This window comes from Micromys minutus, assembly GCF_963924665.1.
Source record: "Micromys minutus genome assembly, chromosome: 12".
In the NCBI taxonomy this organism is placed as follows: Eukaryota; Metazoa; Chordata; class Mammalia; order Rodentia; family Muridae; genus Micromys; species Micromys minutus.
In genome coordinates this window covers 45,747,575-45,774,772 of record NC_137981.1, presented here as the reverse complement: position 1 = coordinate 45,774,772, position 27,198 = coordinate 45,747,575, and the positions used below count along the sequence as shown (strand labels likewise).

The 27,198-nt window shown below is 46.7% G+C and overlaps 1 protein-coding gene across 1 annotated transcript in view; it reads left to right on the top strand.

Moving 5' to 3' along the window:
• The window catches only part of SIAH3 (siah E3 ubiquitin protein ligase family member 3), a gene marked incomplete at its 3' end in the record, with an annotated part of 58,097 nt that extends 37,862 nt beyond the window's left edge, over positions 1-20,235 (top strand). Inside the window, exon 2 of the mRNA XM_080926192.1 lies at positions 19,561-20,235. Coding sequence (XP_080782318.1) covers positions 19,561-20,235 — 675 coding nt within the window. The remainder of the gene's footprint in view (positions 1-19,560) is intronic.
• Positions 20,236-27,198: the final 6,963 nt, after the last annotated feature.

Below are 27,198 nucleotides of genomic sequence, written 5' to 3'. Positions count from 1 at the left end.
TGCACAGCATCTACATGGGGGTGATTGAGTGTGGCAGCCAGATAAAGAGGGGCAGGGGGTGCCCCAGTGCAGGTAGATCCCATCTTCTCCACTCTCTGCCAGAGCGTCCCTGTGGGCTACTGGTAGAAGCAGTCCCTCGCCCCCCAGATGTAATGTAACAGAGGTTGATGATTGTACGTGATGTGCTTAGGATGGGCACTTTAGGACCGTATGTGATTCAGGCACAACCCTCCGTGGTCTCCACTCACCCAACACTCCCCTCACAAGCCAATTTCATCCTTAAAGCATCATTTCTCATACTGTGCAGGAGAGAAGTAAGCATCATATCCACCTTGTAGTCATAGAAATTGGAGTTTAAAGGAGAAAGGGGCTTCCCCTTCACCTTCAACATGGAGGAGGAGCTGGGCCCACATGTCTACTGTCTTTCTCACAGAGTCCCTGTCCCCTATGTCAGCAGTCACCACTGAGTCGGCTTGCTGTGCTTTAGCTCCCTTTCTTACTGCACACAGAGAAATTTAAGCCCATGAGGACTGGCAACATTTTGTCAGGGATTAGTGTGCAGTGAACAGTGAAGATCAGGTGCCATGAATGAGGAGTTCTAGCTACGGTGATAAACTGAAGAGCCTTTGGTTCATTCGGGCTGCTTGCCACAGGCTATGAAGTCAACGCAGCTGGCCTCAAAGACCTGTCTTTTGTTTTGTTTTGTTTCCTGGGGACAGCTTGGGTGCCGATTATCAGCTTGACTTTTATCAGAAATAGTCTCCAGTATTAGTATCATGGAGAAACATTAGAGGTAGCCATGAAATTGGGGCAGGAATAGGGAGAAAGACAAAGTCCCTCCAAACCACCTACTTTAGAACACAATTTATGCATAAACATAAACTGTTTCCAAGATGCCTTAAAGAAATCCTACCCCCTCTTTCACCCCTGAACAAGGCTCTGCCTTCTCTCTTTCTCAACTTTCTCTACCAGTGAGTTGAGAAAGCAGAAAGGATGGGACAGTTTGCACTTGAGACAGGTTAAAAAACATTTTTTTGATACATGGAAGGTTTGAAAGGGTTTGTTTGGATAGATAGTAAAACTCTGATCAAAGTGGGCAGAAGTGACTTCTGGGAAATTATCATAAAATAGATGTGCAAGGAAACAAAAAACAAATTATTCTGTTGGTCGAAGTGTGAGCAATTACCTTCTTTAGACATTCTAAGTAAAGAGTTCAAGACTATGTAATCAACGTCCAGTTGACTGCCTGAGATTGGTTGGGCTTAAGTTTTATCTGGCTATTCAGGAATCTAGTGTGTTAGAACCACATCGACTAAGAGCCTTTTGGATGACTCTGGGTTCTTTAGAACAGAACTGAGAGAATAAATGTATATCTTAGGAATTTATTAAATCAATATATGCTGAAAGAGCAACAGCTGTCTAGTACCTGAGAGGCTGTGAACCCAGCATGGGCTGTTTGAGGCTGGTGGCTCAGGAGAGTGAGTAGTCTGACAACAGCTGTCTCACACTGGAGAAACCAACAGTCTGTATTTGCTCAAAGCACAAGGATGGGTCTATCTCAGCCGCCCCAATCATGTGCCAAAATTCTAGAAAGTCCTGGGAGAGCCGTAGGTCTTGGTTAACAGTGTAAGTCTGAAAACACTGGCTCTAACTTCAGTGAAAAAATCAACAGTAATGGGCTAAATCAACTCAACTGCTCAATGGCGAGAGGGAAGGCCAAGCTAGCAGAAGATAATCTTCATTCAGCCAGGCCTTTTCATTTTGGGGCTGCTAGTAGAAGGTGACACCCATAGTTGGGGTGGGTCTTCCCTACATCAATTAAAGTAGGCAGATCAGGTTCTCAACTGAGGGTCCCTATTCAGGTATCTAATTTGTGGCAAGTTGACCTTAAAACCAGTCATCACATCTGTGGTAGTTTGAATGAAAATGCTCCCCAAAGGTCCACAGGGACTGGCACTATTAGAAGGTGTGGTTTTGTTGGAGTAGGTGTGGCTTTGTTGGAAGAAGTCACTGGAAGTGGGCTCTAGCCAGACCCAGTCTCTCTCTCTCTCTCTCTCTCTCTCTCTCTCTCTCTCTCTCTCTCTCTCTCTCTCTCTCTCTCTCTTTCTCTCTCTCTCTCTCTCTCTCTCTCTCTCATTCTCTCTCTCCCTCCCTTCCTCCCTCCCTCCCCATCCATCTGTCCATCTATTCATCCATCTGTCTATCATCTATCTATTTCTATCGTCCTGCTGACTGCTGATGTGGATGTAGACTCTCAGCCACCTCTCCAGCACTACGACTGCCTGTATGTCGCCATGCTTTCTGCCATGATAATAATGAACTAAACCTGAACAGTGCCAATTAAATTTTTTTTTTCTTTATAGGAGTTGGTATGGTCATGGTCTCTCTTTACAGCAATAGAAACTCTAACTAAGACAACATCCTACTACGAAATTATTCGAGCAACCTCTGCCAGAACCTGACCAAGATACCTCTGGCCTTTCTCTTTCAAGTGGAAATATTTTCCTTCCTTTTGAGAAAAGTAACCTCTTAGAGAAGAGAGAACACACACACACACATACACGCATACACTTGCTTTGTTCACTGTCTTATCCACAGCACTTCACAAACCTCAACATAAAATGCACAGGGATGGATGGATGGATGGATGGATGGATGGATGGATGGATGGATGGATGGATAGATGGATGGATGGATGGATGGGTGGATGGATGGATGGGTGGATAATGAAAGAATAGGTGGACGGAAGGAAGAAGGTAGGTAAAGGAGGGATGGGTTTATTATATAGAGGAGTATGAAAATCAATAGGCCCTGGAGAAAACTACATGTGTTAGTTTCTTATTACTTAAAGCTGAGAGGGGGGAGGGGGGAGAGGAGCTTCTTTGAAACTCTGCACATGAAAAAAACCCATTAAGCTAAATAGTAGAAACTTATGAGCAGCTGTAAAAATGGAGAATTTATTAATTAAGGGTAATTTCTTTACTAACATATGAATTTAAGTACTGTAAGAAGAAAGATTAAGGAACTTCTCATTCTGTGGATAAGAATTCCCTGGGCTTTGCTTTTCCAGTCCCCCTGTGAATTCCAGCTTTAAGGGCTCTCTGCTGGGCTCTGGTGGACTACTAATCAGGCAGCGATCCAACTCAGACTACAGTTCCATTACCTCTATTGTAAAAGGACAATGGAGCCTCGTGGGACTTAGAGGTTGTTAAAGGATCGAAGACAGAGGTGACGGCAGGAGTCATTTAAATACAAGGGTATCTGGTGCTTTAGAGAGATGGGGGGGAGTCTGGCCAAGAGAGTGACACTCTTGCCTAATCATCACACTCCAGCTTCCCTGGGAGCTGGCCCAGACTCTGAGGCCAAGTGTGCATTTTACCAAGTTGCACAAGTGATCTGTGTGCTCACTGCACAGGGTTGGGGACTGTGGGTCTAGTCCACAGAGTAGTGAAAGGGGTGTTCTGGTGCTTGTGAAACTGCTAGGAATGTTACGTGTGATTTACACACATGTGAACTTTGGGATGGGTAAGCTGTAGATGTGTTCTCCACCCCACCGATCCTCAAGGGGAAAGAAAGGAAGTAAGCCCTCTCTCTTGGATGACCCCAGGAAACTCAGAGACAAAAGACAAAGAACTTTAGCCCAGAGAAGGCTAAACTAGAGGCTATAGACTTAATCTCTAATTAAGAGGCCCTTTTGGAGCCTAGAAACTTCATAGAAAGTGAACACTCTCCAATGGGGATGACAAAATAGACCAAGGTGGAAATGGAGCCATGGTGAATTCTGGGAAGAAATACCTACATAGAACAATTTAAATTGCCTTGAAGTCGCACCAACTAATTATCTTAAACACTAATAAACTTGTCCCTTAGAGACACACCGCAACTGTAATAACTCAAAGACGAGTGAGTTATTTGGGACTGGAGGGATGGCTAAGCTCCCAAGCCCAGAGGGCAGCAATTTCCCCTTCTCCCTTCATCCCTCCCGAAGCCTGGGTTTTATTAAATATGCGCCTGGCATCTGGCAAAGATCTAGACTTAATAAAACACCCGCCCCACCCCACTCACGAGGATACATGATGGTATCTATCAGTGGCGCTTTCCTCAGGTCAGGGTGACAGTGAGATATTTATTTCCTTATTCCAGAGCTGAGCCCTTTAGTCTGGTCTAGAGGAACTTCTTAGCTCTAGGACAAGTTCTATACTCCCACAGGCAGGGCCGTGGACTTCTTCAGTCTCAGGTCCTCTAGAACTGACCTACAGGGCTCTTGGTCTCCATTGTTCTGATCCATGTGTGACTCTCAGGCCCTCCGTCCCATCCCCCAGCTAGGTGTTAACCTCCCAGACAACCAGATAGAGCCTTCAACAGAGGAGCCAAACCAACAGGAAAGGTGAAAGGTGGAAGACCTCCTAATTTTTAATCCTGTGAGAGAGTCCCATTTATCAGTGACCCGGAGACGATAGACACACACACACACACACACACACACACACACACACACGCACACCTCACCCCTTCTGTTCAGAGCCCTGAAGGAGAGACACTCGGGAATGAGTGAGAGAGCTGATGAGCATCATAGCTCGATTTGTTCATAGGATTGCCTGAACTCACAAAGCAGCCTTGTCTTGCACAAATGCTTGACAATGACAATGATGACCACGGCAAAGGTGGTAGTGGTGATAAGGGTGGGAGTGAAGGTGGAGGTGGGCGGTTGTCGAGGGTGGTGGCAGTAGCATTCATTTGAGAATTACAAATTACATTACAGGTGCTCTGCTAGACTTGCTCTGTGCATGGTAGCCAGGATTCATTGTCTAGTGGCCAGACGGAAACACTCACTGGAAGACTTGGACTGATGAAAATATTAATCCCAAAGTCTTTAAAGGATATTTAGGAAGGGCACTCATGATTAATCATCTCACCTACTTTAGGTGTGACTCTGGAAACTATGGGAAGTGCATGTCGTTAGCTGTGGCCCAGTGAACTTGCTGTGGTTTTCTTACTCTGGTCTCTAGCATCACACAGCACTCTCTGAATCTCACTCAGTCCTTACCAACACTGTGAGATCTTATACGTCCCACTTTGTAAGTCGGAAAACAGAAGCGTGTAGAGGTTAATTAAAGAGTCCGGGATTCGTGCCCATATTAGAGTGACTTTAAAAATCGATTTTCTTTCTATTCTATATTCCTGATTTCACATCTTGATCAAATGGCACATAGCGTATTTTAAGCATAAATGCTTATGAAAGCCTAACATGGTTATTTGAACTTCAGCCTGCATTCATTGGAGGACAGGGTGTATGTGTGTGTGTGTGTGTGTGTGTGTGTGTGTGTGTGTGTGTATGTGTGTGTGTGTGTGTGAAAGAGAGAGAGAGAGAGAGAGAGAGAGAGAGAGAGAGAGAGAGAGAGAAAGAGAGAGAGAGAGAGAGAGAGAAATAGCATGGCCCTTTGTTCAAGCTTTGTGTGATTCTGGTTGATAGCAGGGCTGTGGGGTGACAAGTGTCCTGGGAGGAGCCTCTGAGCTACATCCACGCCCCAGTGTAGACACCATGTCTTCTGAGAGTGACATCACCTCCAGTTTCACGTATCCAGGCAAGCACCAAATACTTAGGTAAGAAAACAGAATTCTGAGCAGAGATACCAAGGGGGCTGGAAAGGGATCCTCACTGTCCCCTTAGTGTTGCCGTTGGGGCCTAGAAGGCTTTGAGGAAGGTGTGCTTTTAAGCATGGGTTCATTCGCGGTGACAAATGAGGAGGTAAGGTCTAATGTATCTTAGTGAACTGTCAGTCACCTGAAGCGCTGGCTAAGCTTTAAAGTCTGGTGTCATTCAGTTGGGACTGCCTCAGCTTCCCTTGACTCTGACCCTCCAAAGCAGCAGTGTGAAGACATGCCCAGGAACAAGGACACAAGTGACTGAACAAATACAATGAGTTCCCAGTGCCCCCACCCCAGCTCCACGAATGCAAAACTCCAGGGTCCCTACAGCCATCTCCTGGGAGAAACCCACCAGGTCAGAGATGAGCCGGGTTTTGGTTTTGTCTCTGGAGGAGGGGAAGACAGGCTGAAGCTGTTAGAGACAGTCACTGTAGCTTTGTTTGCTCAGAAGGAAAGAATTCAGAAATAGTCAAAGGGAAGCTGCCCCAGTGCTGCCGGCCCTGAGTTCCAGAGGTTCTCAAGCTGAAGCTCCACGTCCAGAGGCTTATAGTTAAGCCTTAGAATCAGAAGGTGTGCCTCCAAGTCTTCTAAGGCTGATTGTTCTAGGTTCTCATGGCAAAGGTTTCTTGCTCCAGCCTTAGAGTACCAACACTCAGGGTCTAGTGTTACAGCTTCCAAGATTTAGGCCTAGGGACCTGTGGCTTCTACAGCTTCGGTAGCTCTCCTGACCTCCTCTCGGAGCCTTGGCTCCTCTGCCTCCTCATACCCTTTAATCTTCAGTAGTTCCAATGACTCTGCCATCTCTGACTTCTCGAGACTTCTGTTGCCCTTCATAGATGTGTGTCCTGTAGATTCTGTCCTCTGCTGCTTTTTAAAACCTTCAATCTCTTCCTAGTGTTAAGACTCTGAGCTTTGGTTTCTCAGCACTTGGTAGCTCGCTGGAACTGATCGCTATCTCTTAGCATTTCTAAATGAACTTTTTCTGGAAATTTGTTAGTCATTTCTTTGCTGTCACTGCTAAGGATAAAAACACTAGGGTTTGGTTTTCTCTGTGGGTGTGATGGTTTGTATATGCTTGGCCCAGGGAGTAGATTAGAAGGTGTGGCCTTGTTGGAGTAGGTCTGTCACTGTGGGTGTGGGCTACAAGATCCTCGTCCTAGCTGCCTGGAAGCCAGGATTCTGCTAGCAGCCTTCAGATGCAAATGTAGAACTCTCAGCTCCTTCAGCACCATGCCTGCCTGGATGCTGCCATGTTTCCACCTTGATGATAATGGACTAAACCTCTGAACCTGTAAGCCAGCTCCAGTTACATGTTTTCCTTATAAGAGTTGCCTTGGTCATGGTGTCTGTTCATAGCAGAAAAACCCTAACTAAGACAGTGGGCAACTAGACAATCCTAATTTATCAATGATAAAGACCACAAGCAGACAAATGATAATTCATGACGCTTTTATTATAGCTCAGTGTTATAGTCTGGGTACAGGGGTACAGGAGAGAATCTCCTCAGGCTAACTCAACAAGACTGACTGAGAAATAGCCTGCTTGTATAGCTAGTGAAGGGGTGTGGTGTGCACAGTTCTACCAATCACACCTTTCTTTAATCCAGACAATTTATTTATTTAATTTAATTTATTTAATACACCACTGTTGTCTTCAGACACACCAGAAGAGGGCATCAGATCCCATTACAGATAGTTGTGAGCCACAATGTGGTTGCTGGGAATTGAACTCAGGACCTCTGGAAGAGCAGTCAGTGCTCTTAACTACTGAGCCATCTCTCCAGACCCCACACCTTTCTTTAGTCTCACCAACTCTAGCTTATGAACCAGTCACAAGCCTTACATCACACCAGTCTTCAGGCTACTATGAAGTAGCTGGGGTGAGCATAGGGTCTTCTAAGGTTTGTCAAGAGCTGCTTTGCCTGAATTGGAGTCATCCAGAGTAGTGCACCTCCCCGAAGTGGCTGTTTCAGGAGCAAGACTTCCTGAAGCCTATGGGATCATGATCTCAGCAGCTGCCTTGGCTGCTGGTTCTTCCAGCTGGAGTTGAGTTTCTCCAAAGTGACCACTGAGAATCCAAAGCTGCCAAGTCAAGAAAGGGACTGTTGGTTGACAACTCCCTGCTCAAGTCAGGCAGGCATGGGTGTCTATCAGAGCTACACAAGCAGCTAGCTGGTCCACTCCGTATTTTTGCTCATTGGAAGCATCAGAATGTGTCATAAGGAAGATCTGACATGAAAGTAACATTGTGAACAGTGCTCAACAGTGCTTAACCTCAGCCAAGTACCCTTAGGAAAGATTAGACCCTCTGACCTGTCTCAAAAGGTATAATGGAGTTTGTTTAGCAAGTTCACAAAAATTATTGAGGCCTTTTAGGTACCAAGTAATGGGATAGAGAGATACAACAGTCCACAATGAAATTCCTAACCCCAAGACATTTATACTGATATAAGGAAGACAGAGAGTATACAAATATAATTCTATGACCTTATAATTTCTACATATGCCTTTAATATGCACCATGAATCAGGATCAGACCCTCCAGACATGTTGACCCAGTCTGACTGACCAAGTATGGCTGTATCAAGTTTCACAATTCCTGAAGAGAATCCCCCATCACTCATATCTCCTGCTTTTGTCTCCTCGAAGAGATTGGATTTGGGCACCATTTGTATAAACAGAATGATCTCGTCTCAAGATTTAATTAAACCATTCCTACAAAGACTCCTTTTCTCAGGTGGAGATATCACTGTCACATGTTCCAGGGGATTAGCATGTAGGCATATGTTCTAAAGTCCCTTCTCTCTATATTTATCTAGTGGGGAGGCTACGGTAGTGGTCCTGAGCGTTAATGCAAATAATCTGCACCTGGGCAGTGGTCTCAGAAAGTAATTGCAACCATGTTAGGGGGAAATCACAGGGAGGCTCATTTTCTCTGTCACACATATTTATCCGGAAGCTACCACTTCCAAGCAATGCTATTGAAGATCCGCTTGTAGACAGACATGTGGCTCACCATTTTAGACTTCAGGCTACTGCCAAGAAAGATGCTGAATAAATAAACGTGTTGTGTATTACAAGGAGCATGGGACAGATCTTACCTAACCTTGCTGGAGCACAAGGCCCCTTGTGCTCTGCAGGGGGTGGGAAGGCTGGGGACTTGGGACAGAGTTCTAGGTCATGATCAGTCTCTCTCTCCCTCTCCCCCTCCCGCCCTTCCTCTCCCCCTCCCCCTTCTCTCGAGACAGGGTTTCTCTGTGTAGCCCTAACTGTCCTGGAACTCACTCTGTAGACCAGGCTGGCCTCAAACGCAGAGATCCACCTACCTCTGCCTCCTTAAAACGGGGATTAAAGGTGTACACCACTCATGCCCCACTGGGTCATGATGTCATTGAAGAACTGAGAAACAAGCCTTCCTAGCCTTGGGACAGTTTGCCACCTAGGACACACTTCTGCCAACTCAAAATTCCATAAGCACACTTGTTTTCTGTGTTTAGAGTTGCGTGTGTAACAGTTTCTAGAAGCCCGCCTTCTCCCTGTGGTGAGGGCACTCAGTCGGCTGCAGCCTCCTCTGTTCCTAATGGATCAACACTACTGCCCATAGTCTGGAGTTGTCCAGATCTGCTGAGCTTGCTCTCCCAGTGATGCTCAACACATCTCCCTCCGTCATCCCCTACAGGGATGCTTCTAGTAAATTAAATGTTAACCTTTAAACTGCTCACGTCGGCCTTGCTTCTACTTACCAGCTGCGATGTAAAAAGTTAACTCGACAAAAAAAAAAAGTTACTTCTAAAAAAAAAAAAAATCTTTTCATCTCCAAGACTCATTAGCATGCTCCAAGTTTCACAGATAAAAATCAGAACCATAGATAAATGGAGAGAAAGAAGCTATCTTCCAGCTATGTGCTTTGACTGCAGGTCTGTCCTGAACACCTGCAGAGCCCAGGGCAAAATTATGAGTAAACGCTCACACACACACACACACACACACACACACACACACCTGTCTAAAATATTTCAAAGTAAAAACTGCAGCTATGAGACTCTACAAATATATTTCCTTTTTCTAACTAAATAATACCATTTAGAACTATGTGCACAGTTCCAGACAACAGTCCTCTTTCTTCCACATCTGGCTCATCCCACACTGTGAGGAGCTTCACATAAAGCCCAGTGGACATTCCAGCTCACACTTCTAAATTTTTCTGACCTTCCCTATATATCCAGTGGCCACTTTTTGTGCCTAAGGATTTGTCTTCTGGTTGTTGGATCCCAAATAGCATAGCCTGCAGGGATCTGTCTCAGCCATTAGGAGGGGATTTGAGCATCCTGGTTATCCGGATGGAACATGGAAATGTGGATAGAATGTGGATATCATAGGGCTCTGGATGGACACAACCCTTTAGATTCTGTCTTAGTCAGACTTATTGCTGTGAAGAGATACCATGACCAAGGCAACTCTAAAAAGAGAAAACATTTAGCTGGGGGCTTGATTACAGTTTCAGAGATTTAGTCCATCCCAGTACAGAGCATGGTATCATTCAGGCAAGCATGGTGCTGGAGGAGTTGGGAGCTACATCCGGATCTGCAGGCACAGAAAGAGAGGAAGAGAGGGGAGGGGGGAGAAGAGAAGTGGGAAGGAGAGGAGAGAGAGAGAGAGAAGAGAGACAGACAGACAGACAGACAGACTGACTGACTGACTGACTGACTGACTGACTGACTCTGGACTTGGCTTGGGATTTTGAAACCTCAAAGCTCACTTCTAGTGACACACTCCCCCAAACAAGGCCACTCTTCTTAATTTTTCAAATCCTTTTAAGTAGCATTGCTCCCTGGTGACCAAGCATTCAAATCTATGAACCTATGGGACCATTCTTATTCAAAGCACAACTATTTATCTTATGGGAGGATAGACCGAGAGATCAACAAAGTCATCTCTGTGATGAATAATAGGAAAGGAAGTGTGGGGTTTCTCAACCATCTGGTGGGCCAATGATCCTGTCAAGGTGTATGAGAGAAAATTAGTCTTGATTGACCCAGGGAACGGACAGGTTTCCTGTATTCACCCAGCGGACTGCACTTCCCAATCTGTGGCCTCGCAGTTGAAAAGCAAATGATTGATGCTCTCCAGTCAATTCTCAAACATGAAAGCAAAGGAAACGCCCTCTGGCTTGCGAAGCCTTTTCTTCCAGGCTTCCCTTTCACTTTTCACCTTAGCAGTTGGGTCTGAGCCTCCTCCTCAACCTTGAATTTATGTCCTGTTCCTGTCAGGTTTAGGATGAGAAGCTTCCAGGACTCCATTCAGATGAACTCACAGCTATGAATTCATGGAAAGACACGAAGACACACACACAGACACACACGCACTCTCGCGCACACACACACACACACACACACACACACGTACATGTACACACATGCACACAATATATACATTTACACATGTACATGCATACATTCATACACACATGTATGTGCACACTCACATGCGCACGAGCACACACACACACACACACACACACACACGTTTACCCAAAAGCTGAGGAGCCCAGGTAGAGGACAGAGCCATCAGATCATGTGTGCAAGAAGAGGGGTCAGTTGATGCTGTCATTCTTTGCTTGCAATCACGTGTACTCACTGGGCATCTGTTAGGCCACCTGGAGCAGCAAAGTACTGGTCTTGCCCACACAGGACATGGCACTGGGAAAACTAAATAAAATCCCTGTCATCAACGACTCCAGCCCAACTGAGGAGGGAGGGCCGTCAACTAGTGACTTGGTGCAGGCTGAATAAAGACAGTTGTCAGATGCTCAGTTGCTTTCCGACCATATCACAGGTCAGAGGGCAAGACCGTATCCCGACCCGGCATAGATGATCGCCTCGAGCAGGCACCAGGCTGGGACCGTGGCTCACACAGCTGCAGGAGATAAAGGACTGGGACAGTAATAGCCTGGAGGAGGCTATAACTAATACATCTGTGCTGCAAAGGTGTGCCAAGCAGCCGTACTGTTGTGCACTATACTCGTATCCACAAGGATTCTAGTGAGAAAGCAACATGGATAAGCCAACTTAATTCTGCTCAGGCAAGGGAGAGGGAGGACCTAGAAGCTAAAGGAAATCCCTGTGTTCTTGGGGCAAGGGACTCAAGGATGCACTTTTCTCTGTGCTTTTCATGGCGGCATCCCCGTTTTCTTTCCCACCCTTCCCATAAACAGGGCTCTCTCCCTTACCAGGACCAGCCTGGGGGGCTTTTCGAGCACAGACCCGTGTCTGTATGGCCATCCTTGTGGGTCTCTTATGCTATTTGTCTCTCCCGGGTCTTGGTTTGAAATAGATTGCTCTGTCACAGTTACTGGTTTTTTCTGTCTGCAGTAGCATCCTGTTTCCCTCTTACCACCGACGGTGTCCACAGACCCCGACTCAACTGTCTTCAAACCCAACTTCTGGGATTATAGTCGATTAGAAAGAAACTGCACTAGGGAAGGGTTCGTTTTGTCTGTTGGGGGCAGGGCGGGGACTTGGGACCCCCCCCCCCATTCTTTGGCAGCATCACCCATGTATATAGTGAATTTCAGTCGTTTTTGTTGCCCTTCCCTCCCCCTCCTTCTGCAAGGTCCCTCCCACTCCATGGTTCCTTCCACATAGGATGCACTCATACAGTTAGCGCTGCTTACATGAACTGGGCGGTATTTTGGGGTTTGTTTTCGTCTTCTGGCATAAGAGCCAAGTATCAGTGACCACACCATTGAAGAAAGTGACACCTTCCCCCCTAGCACAATTAACTGTCAATAGCTCCTCCTTTCCCATGAAGAAAAGGGCCTCCTCCCACCCTTGTTGGAATGTTAGCTGGGCCAATCTTGTACATATAACCACAGGATCAGTGAGTGTGTGAGTGCAGTGTCTGTGTCACGCCCCATCCCCCCACCCTCTGCTTTACATCCTGTCTATCTGATCTCCAGTGATGTTCCCTGAGCCTTGGAGGGAGAAACATAGATGTCCCATTTGGGGAAAGCACTCCCCCATCACCTACTCTTGGCACTTTGACCAGTTCCGAGTCTCTGCATTAACTGTCTGTCTCTGCTCTAAGAAGCTTCTCTGACAGAGGCAGCACTAATCATTAGATGGTTATAAACGTGACTACTGAAAAATTGACAAAACAATTGACTATTGTTTTGAGGCAGTATAGCCCAGGCTGGCCTCACACTCATGGTGATCCTTCTGCCTCAGCCTCCCAAGTTCTGGAACGACAGGACGAAGTGAAGAACAATCTGAACTCTTAAAGGTGTCCACCTACCGAAAGTCCCATCTCAGAGGCTGGCTGCCAAATATTTAGAAGAGGAACTTTCAGGACCTGTTCACCAAACAAGGAATCTGTGCCTGACTTCCCTCAGCCAATCCTCACACCTCGCAGAGTCCATTCTTAGCATCTGTTACACTGATTGACAAGCCACTAATTTCCCCAACAAGAACGCACGTGTAAGTGTTAATTAGCAGCATCTGGTGTGAATCAGAAATCCAGACACCAATCGGGGCAATTGTACTCCTTATTCCTGGTGTATGGTCTCTCCCACTGAGACGTTAGGTGATCACGCTGAGGTGTGAATTCCGGAGCCAGGCATCCACAACCCCCAGAGCACTGTGTTAAAGCGTATGCATTTAGATCCCGTTCTCCACGCGAACATATTTTAAAGAAGAATGCAGGCATGGTCCATCGCCCACAGGAACATGTCACCCAGCCATGCGGAGAAATGCAGCTGAGAGCTGAATCTGAGAAAGTGGGGAGAGCATGTGCTACATTGTAGTGCACCCCCTCTTCAGTGACGGGGCCTCAGTGTGGTTTGTCTTGCTTAGCTCGCTTTCTGTCTGTGAAGGGTTCTAGTGGCCCCCACCCTGACCCCAGGTTTGTGCTACTCACAGCCACTGTAGGTTTGGAGGAAAAGAAAAAAAAAAAAAAAAAAAAAAAAAAAAGGAGCCAGCGATTAGCTTTCCCTCTGACTGTCCTTCCCAAAAACAGAAAACGACTGCTTTCCCATTGTTGATTAAAAGGTGTTGGTGACATCAACTCTGTCCCTTCCACCGGGGTTCAGTCCTCTGGTCATTAGCATGAACAAACGTCAAGATGTCCTTTAAAGCCAGGTGCAGAATCCTTTGTCTTAAGTAGTATGGCCCAAGTCCTGGAGGAGAGTGGAAAGGAAAAGCAACCCGTTGGGTGGTCCTTCTGACCACAGAGAGCAGAAGCTACAGAAAGGGACATGAATAATAATTCCAAGGACAGGTCTCCTCTTCTGAAGCCAGGATTCAGAAGGGCAGCCATTACCACCAACCATAAGCGTGTGGCTGATCAAATTAAGAAACGTGTTTTAAGGTTCAATTACACCCTCGGTGGAAATCGCCTCACTAATGGTTGGGGATAGAATTATACCCAGTCTATAACTCCTAACATTTCTAAACCCAATTTTGTGCATTATATCGAAAGGTTAATTCAAAACCTCTCTTCCAAATGGGAAGTTAAACGCAGCCAATGGAAAGATGGCATCCGCTGACTGACTGAGGGTTTATCAGTGGTAAGAGTTCATTAGTTTTAATTAGTGTAATCACTAATGTTGCATTAACAGTTTCGTGAAGGAAAGTAATTACTCACACATCCACTGTATTAGATGGGAAGATAAGAATTCATTTTCCAAAAACGATTAGCATTTTGCCAATTAAACGAATCCCTTCTCCAAGCCGGCAGCCCTGTGACCTCCCTCACCCGGGATCATTTAGATGAAACATATTTTGCATCAAAAGACGAAAGAGGGAGAAATGAGGAATTAAGGCTGCATTTATTTCTAGCTCTTTCTCAGAGCGCAGAGCGTACGGGTCTCCACGAGTTCATAACACCCTACCTACTCCATCTGCAGTCATTCGGTTCGGTCTCCTCGGATTGTGCCCTTGTCTACCACGTGACACCGGAAGCAATTAGAAAAACAAAAATGGCTAGCGACGGCGGAAGATAAAACCAAAAGCGAGGAAGCAGAAAGACGAAGTGGAAGGGTCATCCTTTGGGTCTTATAGCGGGACAGGGCGGACCGTCTGCTGATCCCATTCTGAAGGCCAGTATGTAGCAGGCTCATCCACTTGCCTTATGCTGTGCGACCCACGGGCGTTCCTTAAAGCTAGCAACCGAGTCTCCTGCCACTCCCCGCTTGGCATGGCTTACCAGTGTTTGGGGACATGACCTCAGTGTGTACCATCTACACCAGGTTGCTTAGCTTCTAGGAACGCTCCCAACACTTCTTCCGATGCACTCTCTCTGGCTTCTCTGTCACTGCTGTTCTCGCCAGAGGAGCCACCTTCTGTCCTCCCTTTGTCACCTCACACTAACTACGGTAGCTGCCCTTCCAGTGTGAACTTCTAGAGCCCCATTGCATATGGTTCTCTTTTAGCACCCATGGGTCTTAGTTCCAGAAGCCCCTCTCCCTGTGGATACTGAAGTCCTTGAATTTTAGTATCGTTTTATAGAAGGGATTTGAGCACCTGTTATAGAAATAGCCTAGTATTTCCATCTACTCCACAAACCTCCTCTCAAATAAGCTAAAGTGGTGCTTCTCAACCTGTTAGTCGCAATCCTTTTGGGGATCAAACGATCCTTCACAGATGCTGCCTAAGACTGCCATGGAACATAGATACTTACAGAACAGTTCGTAACAGCAGCAAAATTACAGTTATGAAGTAACAACAAAGATAACTTTAGAGTTGGGGGGTCACCACAACGTGAGGAACTGTATTAAAGGGTCTCAGCATCAGGAAGGTTGAGAGCCACTGGTTCAACCATCTCTACATTGTACATTATAACACATGTACCATGGGGCACATGTACTGCACAGATGGAGAAGATGGGACATGGACTGGATAGGATGCTTGGGCCTCTCTGCTGTCCTGAGCGAGTACTGGTCCAGCACCGTGGCAGCACTGGGGTAGCCTAGACCAACAGCAAGTCTGAGGCCTCCCCCTGGGATTTCATGGTGGCCGGTGTTCAGCCGAGTTGCTGCCCATTGTGAAAGTTAAACCCAAGATTCAAGGTCACCAAAGGTCACTAAAAGTTTTCATTCCTATCTAAATGGTGGTATAACAGCAGGGGAAGGTGGTGTTATCGGTTTGGTTGCTGATTTTTCCCTATTTTGAGCAAAGTCTCATATAGCCCAGGCTGGCCCAGAACTCGCTATCTAGTTGAGGGTGCATTTATGGTCTCAGTGTCCTCTCTCCAGCTCCCACGTGCTGGCATTACAGGCACCAGTCACCTTGTTTTCCCCTTGGCCAAGTTTCTAATACCATTTTATAGGTGTCATTTCACATGATCTCCTGACAATACCATGAGGGAAATATTTTCCCCAAAAGAAAGTCAACTTAATCAACGCTACTGGAAAGCCAAGAAGAACCTCCCAATACTCAGCTAGGAATGGACCCAGCGTGTCTCCAGTTTATTCAGTTCCACCCCTAACTTCAGCCCCATGAGCTCTGTGACCTTGGGCAGGTGACACATTCTCTCCATAGACATAACCACTGTGTTCCCATTGTGATGGTCGAAAAAAAATACAGATTGGAAAACAAACTTCTCAGCCACTTCTACAGGACATACTGCTGTAGGGTTCTTCACAAGAGTCCGAGGCCCCGGAGCACCGAAGAGCTGGACCACCTGCCAGGTCCATGCACTATACATCTATGAAGGAAGTTCCTTTCTACAGTAGAAAAATGAAAAAGAAATTACTTTATAAAATCTCTACTTTCCATAGTGCCTAACACTTAGTAGAGGCTACATGTTAGTTGCTTATCCCTTTCCTGAAGGGTAAATCAGACCCATAGGTAGTAGAATTCTGGAGCCCAGCCTGTCCCTTCGCTGCTGAAGACAACAACTGTTCCACTTGGAGTGGAATATAGAAGAAACAGTAGGCCAGGGTTAAGAGAAGTACCCCTCAGAGCTCAGGTCCTACAAGGGAGCACACACACCAGCTTCTGACATTTATAACTTGAAAGCAGAGCTCCTCCCACACCCACTGGCCTTTAGTGACAGTCACTGCTAGAAGGCCATGGCCGCGAATTGGGTACATATATTCATATGTGCAGTGTGCACATCACACATCGGTGTTCGAATGTATATGCTGTGTGAGCCTGTGTATGTATGAGTTAGTGTGTACCTTATACAAAGGAAGTCAGACTTTGTAGTAGCCACAGAGAGCTGGGAGAGAGTTGCTCCGAGAGTCAATGTGGTAAGTGTGAAAGACAGACTTCCCCCTGTCACAGCTCTGAACTGAGCGAACTAGAGCACACTGAGGGAAGAGTTGCTCGAAAGCAGTCGAAGGGACTTTTGTCTGAAGAGGGTAGCCTAGGAAACTGCCTCAGATGAAGGCCTTATGCCTGACTCACTGCCGAGTACCACTGTGAGTCAGATCCTACAAACTAGTTAAAGACATGGATTTGAGAGGACAGAGGTGTGCATAACTGGACAGGAGGTGCGTTTGTCTCCAGAGTCAGGAAACGTGAAAGTGAACCCTGTGCCATTATTTACCAGTTCTGTACCTCGGGCATGTTACTTGTAAGGCCCACTTCTTCTGATAAGAAAATATGAGTCACAGTCCTTTCGTCACAAGGAAGATCTTCATCAAAACCATAATTTACTAGAATAGAGTTGAGTCTCACACACCGAGAGACACTGTGTCTGTTTTGCTTGTAGCTATGTACCTGATGCCGATAGTGTCTGCCCCTAGCAAGGGCTCAGTAAGTGTTTATGGGTGCCTGATCAGAACACATTGCCATGGTTCTGATTTTGAGAGTCTTTATGGACACATTGCAACAAAGAAGAGAAAGTGGGGGTTCCCACAATCGAACCTCATCTGGAGATGAGGCTACAGAGTGGAGAGGCAGGACAAGGGAGAAAAGTGTTTGTCAGGACAGCGCTGGGGGTCCCAGGTGGTGTCCCGTCTCTGGAGGCTGTGACTGCACACAATCACCGCTCTCCCACACTTTGACTCAGGACTTAGAAGAGTAATTGAGATAGTGTGAGCCCTGGAAATAGTGAAAAGACAAACGGTTCTTACAGAGGGTTTCCTTTTCTGTGGAGTAACCAAGATCCAAAAGGAAAACTACCTGTGAATCACCATTGTCTACACGAAAATCGGCAGCAAACATCGAGAAAGCAATAAACGGGAGGGGTTGGGGAGAACTGTCGCTTATGATGATTGGCTATTTTGATGCATGCTGTTTGAGAAGGGACAGTACCTATTACTTGGGTATCATTTTAAAGAGTCAGACATAAATATTGAATTTTCCTAGCTGTGTTCAGAATCCCAATCCCTCCCTTCCCTAGGAACCCATGAGATTCCTCATTTCTTAGTATGTGTGTATGTGTGGGTGTATGTTCATATGTGTTCATGTGTATATAGATGTATGTTCTGTACTGTATGTGCACTTGTGTATGCCAAATGACAGCCTCGATGTCATTTCTCAGACAAGTCCCCCATTTTCTTCTCCCCTTTTCTCGAGACAAGTTTTCCCATTAGCCTGGAACTCACCTTGTAAACTAGGAGAGTCACCAGCCAGGGAGTCCCAGGGATCTGCCTGCCCTCCTCTTCTCAGCACTTGGGACAAGTGTGTGCCACTAAACCCAGGGTTTGTTTGTTTGGCTTTAATGTGGGTTCTAGGGATCAAACTAAAGCCTAGCACTTTACCTACTGAGCTACTGCATACAAATCCATACGTGTGTGTGTGTGTGTGTGTGTGCGTGTGTGTGCGTGCACATATGTGTGAACTTTATCACAGTACAAATGGGAAGGTCAGAGGACAACTTAAGAAAATCTGCTCCCTCCTTCTACCATGGGAGTCCTATGGCTGGAACTCAGGTTATCAGGGCTGAGGGCAGGTAGTTCTCCACTGAGCCATCTCTCCTCACTCCTCTCTCTTACATTATCACTCTAGCGCTTTAAATCAAAATACAATTACATCATTTCCCCCTCTTCTCTTTCCTTCTTCCAAACTCTCTTACCTCTTCTTTCTTTCTTTCTTTCTTTCTTTCTTTCTTTCTTTCTTTCTTTCTTTCTCTCTCTCTCTCTCTCCCTCTCTCTCTCTAGTTCATGGCTTCTTTTTCTTTGTTAGTGTTACATCTCTCTTTTTATCTATTATCTATCCATTACCTGTCTATTATCTATGTATAAATATATAACCACCTACTGAATCTGTTTAGTGTTGTGTTACATACACAGTTTCAGAACTGATCACTTGGTATTATATCACTAATTAGTGGGTTCATCCCTGGAGAGACCATTTCCCCCCTACTCCAGCATTCCTTACTTATCTGTATATTTTTGTCTAGGGGTGGGGCCCCATGAGACTCCCCGCTCCGTATTAGTATTTGTATTGGGGTTGTTCTTCAGGTCTTGTTTAGGTAGCCATGCTGTTGCAACATCATGTCATTTCTCTGCCATTTCTGGGAGGCACAATTTCACAGCAGACATCCTGATCCACTGGCCCTTGCAATCTTTTGCTCCTCTTCTACAACGTGCAAGAGTTGTGTTGTAGATCTTTCAGTTGAGGCTGTGCACCTCATGACCGGTTGCTCTCTGTCTTTTAACCAGTTGTGTTTTGTGTGTTGGACTCCATCTGTTTCAGACAGGTGTCTTCGATGAAAAGTGAGAGTTACATTTATCAGGCGAAGCAAGTTTGAGAGCTGCCCTGTAGATGTGGTGACAGCAGTAGGGGTTAGTCCCAAGAGGATGGAGGGAAGGGAGGGAAGGAGGGAGGGAGGAAGGGAGGAGGGAGGAGGAATAATCCATGTCTGCGTTGTACAATCTGCCTTTAATATTTCCAATAACAGGAGAGCCACATTCTGCTCTAGAGACAAGCCTCACACCCCCACTAACACTTCTCTCTCCTTCCAGTATGTGTCTAGTAGACGGGCCATCACTCAGAACTCCTCCACGGAGCAAGGTAACTTCCACCCGCCCCATCTTCCCCACCACCATCGCCACCACTGTCACCACAACCACCTGTATCAGCACGCCCATCCCCGCCACCTCCACCACCAGGAGCCGGGGCTGCACAGCGCTCAGGTGACACCCTGCATGTGCCCACTGTTCTCCTGCCAGTGGGAAGGCCACCTGGAGGTGGTGGTTCCCCACCTGCGGCAAATCCACAGGATCGACATCCTGCAGGGGGCGGAGATAGTCTTCCTGGCCACGGACATGCACCTCCCTGCGCCAGCCGATTGGATCATCATGCACTCCTGCCTTGGCCATCACTTCCTGCTGGTGCTCAGGAAACTGGAACGACATGAAGGGCACCCTCAGTTCTTTGCTACCATGATGCTGATTGGGACCCCCACCCAGGCTGACTGCTTCACCTATCGCCTGGAGCTCAATCGAAACCACAGGCGTCTCAAATGGGAGGCCACCCCGAGATCTGTCCTGGAGTGTGTGGACTCAATCATCACCGATGGGGACTGCCTGGTTCTCAACACCTCACTGGCCCAGCTTTTCTCTGACAATGGCAGCCTCGCCATTGGAATCGCCATCACTGAGACGGAGGTCGTAGCCAGGGATGCTGCTGAGATGTGAGACCAGGAGCCGCTGGATATCCTGCGCACCTTGGACCGCTAGACATCAGGACCTTTTTATTACCCTTCTTTCTTTTCTTTCTTTTTCCGTCTCAGGTACTTTGAAGTATTAGTATTCATCTGTCATGGGCATTATATTATGTAAACAGCTGTGATTCACGATCTTGGTGTGAAATCTGTCCTGTGTTGTTGAAGTTTTGTAGAACATTCAGAAGAGTCTACCAGAATAGTTCTTTCCCACCACTGTTAGTCCCTTTTGTCACTGCCTCCAAAGGTGGCAAGTATTGATGTTACCAAGAAGCTGAGTGCTGGAGTCAAAGGAAGCTAGGCTTCCAAACACATCTTTCTTTCCATCTTCGGGCTGTTTCAGATAGAGCCTAATTTGTCATGGGTGAGGCAGCCTGTTTGGGGAGAAAACCCAGACAGCTGTGATCAACCCCTTTCCAGGAGCCTTGTGCTCCAAGCCAAGCTGCACAATCATGTGACGGTGTCTCCTCCACAGACCCCAGAGTCACCCGGAGGCACCCTTTGTGTCAGAAGCACCCACTTGATCCAGGGCTGGAGACAGTAGTCAGATTAAAAGCCCTCTCTTTTTTTTTTCCCAGGTTTTCCTGGCCTCCTTAGTGAGCCATGCCTTTCCCCCTTGCTTTGCAATTAAAGTCTGAATGTTCTCAGTGCTTTTTGCCTCTGATGAGACTCAGGATAAGAAAGACGCAGGAGAAAAGCAGCCAGAAAGAAGGCATGGAATTAATTTCTAACCTCCCGGAGGGTGCTCCTGCCTCAGTGAGACCTTTTAAATGTATAAATTATAAATCCATCGACCCCCCCCCCCACTTGAGTAACACTTTTTTGTATCAGACAGAGCAAGTAGGACCTCCTGCCTGGAGAGCTGGCCCTGATACTTACCTTCCAGCCCGCCCCGCTCCTGTCCTTACTATCTAACATGCTCGGCATGTAATTATGAGTGCTTATGAATAAGCTCAGCATTTGCAGAAGGAAGCATCAGGAACCCACCTCACCCTCTACTCTCCACCCACCTCCACCACCCACCAACCCCCAGCTTCCACCCACCAACCCCTCAGCCCTCACTCCCACCCCTCCAGAAGTTGCTTTCTCTAGATTTGTTGTTAGAATACTGCATCAGCCTCTAGGGGAAGGCCTTCAAGCACTGGGAGAAAGTGGGGGGCTTCGCTCTACCTTCCTTCTGCTCTAACTTGGACACCTTAAAGCCTTCCCGATTGGGTCACGTGCCCACAACTTTCTTTCTGTCTCTGGCCAGGTGCTAGGGGAAAACATGGCATCCAAATCCAGCACAGATCTCCCTGGTACTGTGTGGGCCTTTCTCTGGCTCCTTCCCTAACCCTGGGGACACCAGCTGAGCCTGGCCAGCCTCCAAGTGAGCGCTTACTTTTCAGGCAGATTGTCCTGTGTGGCCCTCAGCAATCTTTTCTCCACCAGAATTAATCCATTTAAAACATTCTGGTCCTTCCCCCGGAGCTGGGTGATGTTCCAACCACCTTTGCTGTGGGTCCACACCCAAAGCATCAATTTATAGAAATAGGAAAACAGTTCTTTCCAGTCACCTGGTCATTGTTTAGGACTCTGAGCTCAGGTTTCATCTCTCTAGGGCCAGAGAAGCACAACTACCTTGACTCACAGAAGATGAAGCTGTGACTTCCCAAGGAAAGGTTTGTGCACTGGGGGAGCTATCCCACTTGCAGCTCCAGGCCATTAGCATCCAACCATGGATGGCCCAGACCCAAGTGGGCCAGCCCTGGGAGAGACCAGCTTCTGTGGCTCCTTGCCTGCAACCTAGGGCCCCTACAGCTGCCTAAAAGGCATCAGAAGCCACAGTTTCTCTCCTGGCTTCTGATGCTCATTTGGAGTATCATAGGTGCCACAACTAAACAAACACACAACACCTCAGGAAGACACTCTCAGAACTCCTGCAGTGTTTGCTGCCTTTGCCTTCCTACTGTGCCAAACTAGGAACAAAGGTAGGCTGTTGTTAGTACGCACTGCATTATGGGTAAGTCATCCCAGGCACAGCTTCGAAAGGTGGTTCCTAGAGATCTCCAAAATAAAGGCTAGGAAATGTGTCCTTTTCCTCCAACTATGGTGCTCCCAAGATGGCTTTTCTCTCCAAGCTAATAAGTGAAGTACAAGAGACAAAGGAGCAAGCTAAGACCAGTGAATTGGAAACAAAAAGGAGTGTGCATTTGAGTGTAAGTCAGTACCAAAAGGTTCTTTTCTTTAGTCTTGAGTAAATCCTCATCAGTTTCCCCAACGAACAGGTTCAGAGACACACCATGACCTTCTCAAGGTCAAACATCAGACCACAACCAAAACTCAGCTCCACCAACTCAGACTTAGTGTTCTCAGGATAGGAAGACGAACCCCCAGTGTTCAGCAGGGTCTTGCTCCAGCAGTGGATTGGAGACTTGAGAATCAAGTCTTCACTCTGGAAGATGGGGGAGAATCCAGAGGGAAAGCCTCCTTTAGTGGCTTCTTGGCAGTGTAAAGTAAGCTGGTCCCAGGGTGGAGGGAGGGAAGAGGCAGACGGAGGTTTCCGTAGCCTGGTGTCCCTTTGTCTCCTTCACCCACTCCCAGGCCTCCTGGTCCTAGAGTCTGGACCCAGGTTACCCAGACACTCAGTGGTACTCTTTGAGGAATAATTGTGTCTTAATAGAGGGTGTAGACAGACAGTAGCACTTAAGAGAAAATGAGTTGTATGTATTTGAATTGGCAACTGTGAGCTGTTTGTTCAGAAGGTGTTTGAAGGGAAATGTGCCTCCCCTTGAGTCTGAGCCTAAATGAAGGACTGTGGGAGGTTTAGCAGTACAGTGAAGACCGTTCAGTCAGTGTGTCCATGAACCTGGGATACGCCTAACTTTCCCACAGCTACTGGGGACATTGAGAAATGGACCAGGATAGTTGTCACAGTAGGCCTTGTGGCCACTGACTGGAAGTTTCCCATGTGATCCAGGGGGACACATACTTGGAACATATCATCCCTTGTAACCCTCAAAAAAAAAAAAAAAAACCACATGAAGCTGTTGCTATGTGTTTGTGTTGTAGCTATGTAAGTGATGAGAAACTGCAGTTAGCAAACAGTAAAACTGGTTCCATGGTCCAGGCTTTTAACCAACTCCATCTATGTCATTCTAAGAACTCATGTTGCAGTCTCAGAAGGACCCAGTCTGGAAGGCATGGAAATCCCCCTTTAGTATTTCAATAAAATATATCTTTTCACTTTTCTTCTTCCAGCCCAATAGCTGACTTGTATTCAGATTGTTACATTTTTAGAATTTTGTAGGTCAGTTATTGCAACCATTATTGAAAATCAATATATAATCTTACAGTTAAATAAATTCTATTTAAGACAAGGAGAATACTCGGGCGGCGGTGCTTCCTGATTCTTTCATCTGTGCTCCAGATGCCACATGCCTCGTGTCTACAGGGAATGTGCATATAATGATGCCTTCAGACTCAGCACGCGGAGACACCATGGCTATAGGGTGGAAGGGTTTACATTACAGCCATTGGCAAATACTATAAGCCAAAATAGTCCCAGAAAGCTAATCCTTAAGCCCTGTGTGGTGACAAGAATTTATAGCATAGCTAAAACATTGCTGGTGCACCTGAGGTGGGGAGAGGGGACTTAGAAGGACCACACACATGACAGGCAAACAGCAAATTGTTCAGGAAAAGCAACTCTAATGGGGAAGAGACCCTGAGGCTTCCAAGAGTGTCTCTTGCCTAGAACATCTTTCAGAATTGCCCTCCACACCACTTTGACCTATGCTGCTGTGCAAAATCCTATTTGATGGCTTTTATAAATAACTGTGACCCACAACCCCAACCTAAAAGCCAAACCACACTATAAAACTGGAGTCCTTGATCCTCTCTCTCTCTCTCTCTCTCTCTCTCTCTCTCTCTCTCTCTCTCTCTTTCTCTCTCTCTCTCTCTCTCTCTCTCTCTCTCTCTCTCTCTCTCTCTCTCAGATTTCCCACCCTCTGTCTTCCTTGCCTGTAGGTCAAAATGTTCTCTGAAGAAAATGTTTTACTTTGAAACTAGAGATTGGAAACATCTGACATTTGAGAAGAACATAAGTAGTGGTTTCTAGTATCACATAAAATGTGTTGCCAGGGAAGGAAAGTGAGACCCTGATGTGTTATAAAGCCAGGGGCAGAGACAGCAATAGGTGAGGGATGTCATGGGAAGGATGGAACCCAGCACCTTCCTTCTTGCTCTACTTGATGCAACCCAACAAGGACTTAGCGAGGGCCCATTGTTCCCAATCACAAAAGTTGCAAGACCCTAGAAGTCCTGTGCCTGGAAGTAGGCAGGTACTCAGAGGTGAGAGGTGAGTCAAGTAGCCTGGAGAGGGCTCAGTTGGGAAAGCACCTGCTGTGTGTGTGTGTGTGTATGTGTGTGTGTGTGTGTGTGTGTGTGTGTGTGTGTGTGTGTGTGGTAACTAGAATTTGGGTCCTGTCTTAGGGTTTTACTGCTGTGAACAGACACCACGACCAAGGCTGGCTTACAGGTTCAGAAGTTCAGTCCATATCAAGGCAGGAGCATGGCAGCATCCAGGCAGGCATGGTGCAGGAGAAGCTGAGAGTTCTACATCTTCATCCTCCTAAGGTTGCTAGCAGAATACCGACTTCCAGGCAGTTGGGATGAGGGTCTTAAAGCCCACACCCACAGAGACACACCTTCTCCAATAGGGCCCCTCCTTCTAATAGTATCATTCCCTGGGCTGAGCAGACACAAACCATCATGGGTCCCCAGCTCTCACATAAAAGCCAGGTGATGAAGTATGTGCCTGTGATTTCAGCAATGGGAAGCAGAATAAGCATCCCCAAGGCTTGCAGGTCAGATAGTCTTCCTGAGTCAGTGACATCCAAGTCCAATGAGAGACCCCGAGTCACTAACCTTTGTTGTCTACATACATGTTTGTGCACATGCACACCTCTACTTCCATCACACACACACACACACACACACACACACACACACACACACACACACGAACCAGTACCTCTGAGTCCACTGGTTTTCATGTGACAGAGGTAAGGCTCTCTGAGGCTGCAACTTGGACCTGGCTTCTAGAAGGGGAGGAAGGGTCATAGGTGGAACATAAAATCTGGCTTTGATTAAAACCCAACTCTGAGTAGCATCAAGAGTGGTGTCTCCTAGTCAGATTTCTGATTATCTGTTCTGAAGATTTCCTTCAATGCTCAGCTGAAGAAACATCACTGAAAAGAGACCCAGGAGATGCATCGTGTATACGAATTCGTTCCTCCAACAGCAGGACACAGAAGTTACCTGTGCAGGCTAGAGTTTGTCTTTCCAACATTTGGTGAAAATATTTTACCTCAAGAGTTCCATAAACATCCCCTTGTCCTTTTAAAACCTAGTCTGTGGAATGGCAAAGAGAGAGAGAGAGAAAGAGAGAGAGAGAGAGAGAGAGAGAGAGAGAGAGAGAGAGAGAAGAGGACTAATATCCAGAGACATTTCACTCCCTTCTAATTGACACACATAGAACTTTCTGGATTTTCTTAGACCATCACAGACAAGAAGCGGTGGCAAACCACCCCTTCCTCCATGGAAAAGCCAGTAAGCTTTTTGGTACCATTTCTTTGAGCCCCTTAGAATGTGCTTGTTCTTTCTGTTGCTTGGTTCCCTGCAACATGAGGGAATAGTGCTGCAAAACTACCCGGCAGAGTTCAATACTCAGAGATTAACCAGCTGTCACTCAAGCCTTGTGCTTTGGTATTTTCCTCCCCTTTTCATAGCTTCATTTAAGGCCATGATGGAACGGAAGGAAGACAATGCTACCTGCAGTGAATAGAAGCTGAGATAACTCGTCCCAGGTGCAATTTCAGCACCTTGCATTGACTACTCTGAGAAACTGGACCCATGGCCTCTCTCCCTGCATTCTAAAGAAAGAAACAGGCTTCACCCCTGCCCTGGCCTCCTGGCGCCCCTTATCTCTGCTGTCCTCTGCCTTTGCCTGACAACACTGTCTCTGAAATTTACTTCTGGCTCTATCAGATCGCTTGTCAAAGAAGTCTTCATGGTTTAATTCTTTAATTCCTGGGTCACTGTTAGTCACCCCCAGGATCAGAATTCAGCCTGGTTCTAATCCTATTGCCTGTGAATTCATTTTACCTCAATCTTCTTGCCACCTTATTTCCAGAACCCGTTTCCTGCTCTCACAAAAGCTTGGCGGTGGGGGGAGGGGCGGAAGAGGCCTTGAATTGAATTGATATGAATGATCAAAAGTGACCAGAAGGTTAACATGAATATTCATGAGCTGGGACAGCTTTCAGGCCATGTCATTGACTATCTTAAGACCTCAGAATAGCCCAGGTCTCTCTACATATCCCCAAAGGCATACAGTAATGTTTCTCAATACTAGGGATAGAGTGTCCCCTGATGAAGGGGGAAAGAAGGAGCTTTTTCAAAACTCAGCCATTGGAGAAAGGCCCATGTCAACTGCATCCTGGAATCTAGGGCTTGTTTAAGGATCAATTAACTGCCTGTCACTGTAAGAGGAGACAGGCAGGGAGGAGGTGACCAGAGACGGACCAGACAGCATTTAGATGGACATAACCGGAACCCCAAACGGTCCTGCGCTCCAGACCGTCCTGAGCCGTTCTCCATCATTCAGTGTTAATAGAGGTCTCTGTTTTTGCCGTTGGGGAATGGCAGTGCAAGTTGAAGGAGCCAGGGAAAGGCTGAACAGGCTGATGGGGATGTGGCAGCCAGGATGAATGGATGACATAGCTAGTGTAGAACAGTCCCCAGCACCAAGCATCACACAGAAACAGTTCCCCATGGAGTGACTACAACTACGTAACTCTTCCTCTGAGCTGAAGGGGTTTATCCTTTAAATTCCTGCCTGGTGGGGTTGGGAAATTATATTTAAATCTCTGTCCCATTTCTGACCAAGAGTTTC